We start from the raw sequence: 8486 nt of genomic DNA, 5'->3' as shown, positions 1-8486 counted from the left end.
ATGGTGTTTATCACAGCAATAGAAACCCTGAGAAATCTTACTGTCTCTTTGTACTCTGAAAAAAATCTTGTATGTGTCTTCTAGCTTAACAGTTAAGGATTTTTTCCCCGTCCCTTGCTTGTAATACTGCCTGGCCTTTACAAATCATAGGGAGCTAGAGGACTGGAATAGTTTTTTTGTTTGTTTGTTTGTTTTTGTTTTTTTTGTTTTTTTTTAATTAGGTGAACTCATTTATTTGACACATTAAGTTATGCAAAGAAAAATATATGCAACTGCATAAAAAGAACCACATTTTCATATTACTAAACACAGCAGTGGCAAAAATAACAAATTGTAGAATGGACCCCAGGATTTAATGCAAAAAACACCCTGTACAGAAAAATTTCAGGCTTCTAACTTCACTGAATCCAGAACTACGTGTGCTTCTTTATACTCCTCAGCTTCTTCCAAATCTTTTTCACTTTCTAGTATCTGCTGAAGATCAGTATATGCAGCCTCTAACCGGCGCTGGCAATCTGGGATCATCATCCGGGACTCTTGAAGGATTTCTGCCTGCTTCTTAATGGCGTAGTTCTCACCATCTTCAGCCTTCATTTTTTCAATCTTTTCTTCTTGCTGCTTTGCTTCTTCCTCATACATCACTTTTTCTTTGACCAATCTCACTGAAAAAGTATTTTCCATTACGCCAAGTGGCTCTCCTGTAATTGATTGATACACTTAAGAAAGTTGGGTGGTAAACATGGAACCAGGGAAGAAGACTACTTCCTTCATAAATTGAGTTTTGCTTTTCCTGGACCAAGGAGGTGAATCTGAAGCTTTGCTGTTCTTGTTCACTGCTTTCTTCATTATGCTTGGGGTCTACAAAACATACCACTTCACCACGCCTGTCTTGATCTTGATCTGTCTCACGCGAGGATCGGCCATGGTCCCTGGAGCCGAGGACTGGAATAGTTACAGTTTAATTATTTCTGTTTGGTTGGAATACTGTTGGTTCTCTGGCAACCTGTTGTTTTGTCAGCTTCTCTGAGGGTCCTTGTTGCGTACTCACAAGGACATTCAGTTCAGTGGCTTTGGTTGCTTTACCCCTTCACTATGGAGGTAAGTCAAATGGTTTTGACATTATCACCAGGTCCTAAGGAGTTTCAAGTGCTGCCAGTATGTGTGCCATCTCAAACTTACTATGTCTGTGGTTCATTTTTACCTCAGGCCTGGAGGTGATTGTCACTTTCCCCAAAGCTTATTTATTATGTCTTTGAGACCATTAAGTGCATTTAAAGAGCTTCCCACCCTCTGCACTTAGTGAATAACTGTGTTTTTGGTGTTTATTTTTCTTATTCATTTTTTAGGAAGATGAAGGTGTTCCTTACATAGCTGGAAGATAATGAATAGTGTTACCCAGTGAAGTTTTGAACTTCAACAGTTGGCCCAGCCTCCTGAGTATTGGCCTTATAAACATGGATAACCAGTGAATAATTTTCTATTGTTTTCTTTCTTTTTTTAATACAAAGACTAATTATATAGCCCAGGCTATGTTAGAATCTTCCCTTCATAGCTATGAACTGACAGTCCCTTCTGCCTCTTTCTCTATTCATTGAGTGCTTGGATTTTAGGCATGTGTCAGGCCAGTGAGCTTAAAAAAACCCTTTTAGGGCCAGGCAGTGGTGGTGCACACCTTTAATCCCAGCCCTTGGGAGACAAAGGCAGGTGGATCTCTGTGAGTTCGAGGTCAACCTGGTCTACAAGAGCTAGTTCCAGGAAAGGCTCCAAAGCTACAGAGAAACCCCTGTCTCAAAAAACCAAAATAAAAAACCCTTTTATTCTAACTTTACTTTCTTTCTCTCTTTTGTCTTTTTTTTTAAAGTAAAAGTTTTATCTTATTTTTGTGTATGCATGTGCATCAGTGTGGTGATATATGTGCATGAGTACAGGTTAGTGAAGAGCAACATGTGCTCTTAGCTGCAAAGACCTTTCTGCAGCTCTCCCATTAAAAGAAATTATTTTTTGTTTGTATGTCTGCACTAGAATAGGTGGAGATCATAAGACAACTCGTTGGAGTTGGTTTTCTCCTTCCACTAAGTAGACCCCAAGGATCCACCCCAGGCTATCAGGCTTGACACCAAGTGCCTTTGCCAGGTGAACGCTCTCAGCAGCCTGTGGATTATCTTTTAATTAGCAGACACAGCAGCAGGTTTTCTTATGGCATTTCATACATATTTTGTCTTGGTTGGTGCCCCACACACCATGTCTCCCACCTCCTTGTCTCAAAGTGTAAAAGATTCTGTTGATTAATATTCTTGTCAGCTCTTGGTATTGTGAGACTTAAATTTTTGTTGAATAATGGGCTTAAGTATCATGTTGGTTTGAATTCCCATAGTCATTAATGATGTTGAGTGTCTTCTCCCCCTCTTTTTCCTTTCTTCAGAGCTTATTTGGATGTTCTTGTTTGGGTATTTGGTGAGGAGTGAAGCTCACCAAAGAAAGTTCTTCCTTTATGGTGGAAGAAGAGTCCTCCTTTGGTAAGATTGTCCTCTTCAATTGAGCACACATCATCATGAGGAACACAGATGAATTAGTGAGGGGGTGATAGGGACGATGATCTAACCGGCAGGACCAGCAGAACCAATCCTGGTGATCAATGTGTGACATATTTCTTGGAGAGATTACCTTCTCTTCCATTTTTCAAAGACAGCCTCTCGCTGTGTATTCTAAGAAAACCCAGAATTCTGCTTTTGTCTTCACTCTTTCAAGTGCTGAGATTACAAGTGTGTACTACCGTGACTACTGGTGACTTTCTGTCTTTTTTGTTTTTGAAGACATTGTGTTCCCTTTTAATCTAGGCTGATTTCAAAATTTTCCCAAGTCTTTGTTAAATTCAGGAATCCTCCTGCCTCCTGTGTACTGGAATCACATACATGGACCACTGGCGAATATACTCTTTTCTTTCCTTTTTGGTTTTGCAGGGGCATAGGTTTTGTTATATCTCTAGACTGGCTTGAAGACTGGATTTCACGGAGCCCTAATTTTGTAATCTTGCTTTAGGCAATTGAATAGTGGAATTATAGGCATGTACCAATATATTATGTTTTAAAACTCTGTTATCCACCATCTCCCCAGAATTGGAGATTGTTTATAGGTAAAAACCTATATCCCTAGTCCTCTTATTGCTTTTTATTTCTAAATTTGGTTTCACTAGGTTACCTAGGTTGGCCTTCAAGTTGCTCTGTCAAGCAACTGCCAAGACAGTTCTTGTACTTGTAATCATCCTGCTTCTACTTCCCAAGCAGCTGGGCTCACAGAGCTGTATCATCATGACTGGCCAAAAGTCAGCTCTTAATTTTAGTCAGTTTTACTTCTATAGTAGTACATAGCAAGTTGTTTGTAATTTGCATAATGTAGTCATTCACATACTAGTATCTTGTTCAGAATTATTATTGCTTGATTTGTATTATTCTAACTTACTCTTTTTTTGGTATGCTGTATGCTGCTTATACATCTCCCCAGTGTAATAATTCACCATACTGTTCAAGGGCTTTTGTGAGGGTTCAGATTTAAATGCAACCTTGGATGCTTTGGCCTCATGGTTTTGACTTTAGAGTCAAGGATGAATAAAGAGGTTATGGACTCTCCCTCTGAGACTAAGGAAAGCTGTTGAGGTCAGGTGTGTGTCAGGGGTGTCTCTGCACGGAGCCTAGAAAAACCATTGTGTGACCCTGTGAAGGTGAGGCCTAGATTGCCTTGGAGACCCCAAAATGTTGGAGCTGCCAGAGTCATGGGATAACTCCTGAAGAAAGCTGCTAACATGGAGTAGAACCAGCCCAAGAGAAAGAAGCATGTTGCAGTCAGCAAAGCTGAAGGAGTAGGAGAGCCGAAGAGCATTTTGACATCAGACATGGAGATGTAGAGTCTGGAATTTTCCCAGCTGGTTTTTGGTCTTGTTTTGGTCCAGTATTTCTTCACTATACTCCCTTTCCTCCATTTGGGAACAGTAGTGCATATCCTGTACCATTGTATGTTGGAAATTTTTGATCAACTCTTTCATTTTAATTTCACAGGGGTTAAAGTAAAGAGATTGCAAGACTCTCAGAAGAGACTTTGGACTTTTAAACAAGTTTGAGACTGTAATAGACTATGGTAACTTTCAAAATTAGACTTTAATGCATTTTCACATTATGATATGACTATAAGCCTATGGGGGCTAGGGAGTGGAATGTGGTGTTTTGAAAGAAATAACAAATAAAACATACTCTTTTACTAGGAAAGTATTTTAAATTATCATATATTCTGCAGAATGTCCTAAGTATTTGATAACAGATACATCCTTTAGGGCTATCAAAGAATTATTATCCTGGAGAGAGTCATTGCCAAATAACCACTGGGGTGCTGTGGTGGTTTGAAAGAAAATGCCCCCCATATGCACATAGGAAGTGGCACTATTAGGAGTTGTGGCCTTGTTGGAGTAGGTGTGGCTTTGTTGGAGTAAGTGTGTCACCAGGGGACAGGCTTTGAGGTCTCAAATGCTTCAGCCAGGTCTATTGTCACATTCACAAGGTTGTCCCATTGGCCTAGAACTCACCAAGCTAGACAAATTAGACTGGCTGGTCAGTGAGAGTCAGGATTCCTCATGTCTCTGTCTCCACATATTTGAGATTGTGAATAGGTGCCACTATGCCTGGCATTTTTAATGGATCCAGAGTCTCAAACTCAGGTCTTCTTGCTTAAAAAGCACACATTTTATCATGTTATTTCCCCAGCCTTATGTTGTCATTTTGAATCAGGATCTCTATTAAGTTACCCAAACTGCTCTTCAAATCTGTTCTTAGCTAAAGCGGTTCTTGCACTTGTGATGCTCCTGCCTGCCTCTACCTTATAGAGCTATAGCTGCATCCCTGGTCAAAAGCCCTCTTTCGTTTTAGTATTACCCTTGAGAATGGATATTAAATTGTGTAGAATGTCTTTATATGTACCTGTTTACATGATATCTTGATTTGAATTGTGTCCAGTTGGTGTGTTGCTATAATGTATGTCTCTTATATTCATATGCAATAGCTTATTTCATATTTATACATCAAGAAAAAATTGTTTCTGGATAGATATTTGTCATGCTTTCAGATTTCTGCTATTATCTGAAATACTGTTAAGACTATAAGAACCGTTTGCGGGACACATGTCTAACACTATATATATCAAGGATGTGCTGCATCTTGTACTGGTTGGTTTTGTGTGTCAACTTGACACAAGCTGGAGTCATCAGAGAGGAAGGAGCTTCAGCGGAGGAATTGCCTCCATGAGATCCAGCTGTAAGGTATTTTCTCAATTAGTGATCAAAGAGGGGAGGGTCCAGCCCATTGTGTGTGGTGCCAACCCTGTGCTGGTGATCCTGGGTTCTATAAGCAGGGTGAGCGAGCCAGAGGAAGCAGGCCAGTAAGCAGCACTGCTCCGTGGCCTCTGCACCAGCTCCTGCCTCCAAGTTCCTGCCCTGTTTGAGTTTGCATCTTGACCTCCTTCAGTGATGAACAGCACTAGGAAAGTGGAAGGCAAATCAACCCTTTCCTCCCCAACTTGCTTGTTGTTCATAGCTTTCATCACAGGACTAGAAACCCTAACTAAGGCACATCTCATTTACAGAATCACACCATTTTATAAAGTGATTCTGTCAGTTTCCACTGAATAGTGTGGAAAAGATTATTGGATTGTAGAGTTTTGTTAGCTCTTGATATTGTCAGATTTATCGTTTTTGCCAAATAATGAGCTTCAGTAGCATATAGATTATAGTATAATTTGAATTTCCATAATAGTTAATGATGTTGAACATATTTTCCCATGATATTTATTTATTTTGAGATAGAGTCTATGTAGCCCTGTCTGGCTAAGGAACTTACAGAGATCTGCCTCACAAGTGCTGTGATTAAATCATGTGTCACCATGCCCTGCTTGCTCCTGTTATTTAAAAAATTACACATTTAGTGTGTGTGTGTGTGTGTGTGTGTGTGTGTGTGTGTATGCACGTACATGCGCAGAAGGGCACACATATGCCATAGCCCACTGATGAAAAATAAAGGATAACTTTTGGGAATCAGTTTTCTCATTATATATTCTTGGTTGAAAGTACCTTTAGCTGCTGAACCATACTGCCTGCCACCTTTCCTGGGTTTTAGAATGTCTGTTTGGAGCTATGACTTCACTATCTATAGATCATCCTCCTCTATTTGGGAAGAACCTTCTCTAATGGGAAAGTTGTCCTCTTTGATGGAGCTGGCAGCTTCAGAACAAGAACCAGGGAGTGATATAGATGGGAATTGGGATACCTCCTTAAGCAGCCAGTTGAGCATAATCACCTGTGTGATAAATGGGGCGACACATGTCATAGCCCCATTGGTCTCCCATCCTTTCTGCATTTTTGTGATTGTTAGGTCTCAAACCCAGGACAAATGGCACAGTGAGATGCCCGTTAGCATTTTAAAATGAATGCTGGCTTACAGTTTTTCCTTACATCCCTCAGTCCCTATCTGATGTAGGATTTCCCTATGTATGCTGTGATTACCATTGATTAATAAAGAAACTGCTTTGGACCTATAGCAGGGCAGAAAATAGCTAAGCAGGGAAAACTAAGCTGAATGCTGAGAGAAAAGGGGTGGAGTCAAAGAGAAGCCATGGAGCCTCCACAGCAGACAGACACCAGATGGAACTTCATCCGGTAAGCCACAGCCCCGTGGCGATACACAGATTAATAGAGATGGGTTAAATTAAGGTGTAAGAGTTAGCCAATAAGAAGCTAGAGCTAATGGGCCAAGCAGTAATTTAAATAATATAGTTTCTGTGTGATTATTTTGGGTCTGAGCAGCCGGGAAACAAACAAGTGGCTCCTAACAACACCTATCTGTTATAGGGAACAGTTGGCATACCCATCCACACACCCTAAGCTTCTCTAGTTCTGGGGTTGGGCTTTCCTCGCCACAGCTCCTCTGGCCCCTATATTTGGCTATTTTGGCTATGCCAGTCTCTTTGCCCATACACACCTGCCTTGATAGGTGGCTACTTTCCCCTCCCCCCTGTCCTCACCTAGCCCAGCTCAGGGTCATGTTTACTCTGGACTCTCCCAGATATCTCTGCCTCTGATTATACTCTCTCTTTTGTCTACAATAAATGTTCCCCTCTACCGTACGTAGGAACACTTCTGTCCTTCCTTTTTTTCTATTTTTCATTCACCTCGTGCCAAAACCTCAGGATGGACATATATGAGTTCTCTTCCAAGGAACTCGGCCTCTTCTCAACAAAGCTACTGATTTGACTCTCCTAAAGTATGTATGGATCATTAGTTTCTGCTGGCTTCTGCCATCCATCAAATTTGACCCCCAATCTTAGAGCCTGTCATCTCAGCTGCTTCTCCCTCCATGTGTTTTAACCATTCCTTTCCTTGTCTGTGCTATAATGTATCACCAGCTCCTAGAGCCTTCTACATGCTCCCAAGGCACCTGCCTGTGCACTAGTCTCACGTCTCTAAGTGCTCTGGCCTGCTACAGCCATCTGAGTCTTTCTACTAACACCACTCACCATCTCTCTTTCCACGTGCTCTCTCATCTCTCTGCTAGATAAGTGTCATCCCATGCCCTGTTTTGTCTACCATTACTACAAAAACCATATCGGTGTGCCAGGAAGCCCCCCAAAACTAAGAAAACAGACTAAAACAACATCCCAAAAGAAAACAAAACCAAAATAAAAAACCCACCAGACAAAAAAATCAATCTGTAGTCAAATAAAAGCATACAAAAATATTGTGGAGTCCATTATATTTAGGTAATCTATTCCTAACATGAGGCCAGTCCTGGAGTGGTTGATATACCCATTTTGTCACCCCTTTGGAGAAAACTGATCAAGGCTGAGCAAGGCATCCTACTATAGGAATATGTATTAGGGATTGATCCTGGTACCACTGCCAGGAGCCCCACAAACAGACTAAGCCACACAGCTGTCACCCATATGCAGAGGACCTAGTTTTTTCCAATGCAGGCTCCCCAGCTGTGAGTCCAGAGTCCATAAGCTCCTACAAGCTTGGTTCAGCTGTCTCTGTGGGTTTCCCCATTATGATCTTGACCTCCTCTGCTCATATAATCCCTCCTCCCTCTCCTTGGCTGAACCCCCAGAGCTTGGTCCAGCGCTTGGCCATGGATCTTTGCATCTGCTTCCATCAGTTACTGGACAAAAGTACTATGAAGACAGTTAGGTTAGTCACCAATATAATTACAAAAGAAGGCTAGTTCAGGTACCCTTACTGTTATTGCTAGGAGTCTTAGCTGGGGTCATCCTTATGAATTCCTGGGAATTTCTCTAGCAACAGGTTTCTCCCTAATGCCATAATGACTGCCTCTATCAGGATATCTTTTTCATTGCTCTCCCTCTTCATCCCTCCCCCAGCTTGATCATCTGGTCCCCTCATGTTCTCATCCCCCTTCCCTCCACTCTATCCTCCAGACCCCAGTTTTACCAGG

At 41.4% G+C, this 8486-nt stretch overlaps 1 protein-coding gene across 1 annotated transcript; it reads right to left on the bottom strand.

The window, feature by feature from the left end:
* Positions 1–205: 205 nt before the first annotated feature.
* Positions 206–925, bottom strand: LOC125404598 (tubulin-specific chaperone A). Its single transcript, XM_048440604.3, is given in 2 exon segments — positions 206–658; positions 872–925. Coding segments are annotated over 2 exon segments (327 nt in total). The 5' UTR covers position 925; the 3' UTR covers positions 206–384.
* Between the last annotated feature and the right edge of the window lie 7561 nt (positions 926–8486).

The sequence above is a fragment of the Myodes glareolus genome, chromosome X (assembly GCF_982192425.1).
Source record: "Myodes glareolus chromosome X, mMyoGla1.1, whole genome shotgun sequence".
In the NCBI taxonomy this organism is placed as follows: domain Eukaryota; kingdom Metazoa; phylum Chordata; class Mammalia; order Rodentia; family Cricetidae; genus Myodes; species Myodes glareolus.
The sequence above is the reverse complement of the archived record's forward strand: the minus strand, read 5'-3'. Positions and strand labels throughout refer to the sequence as shown.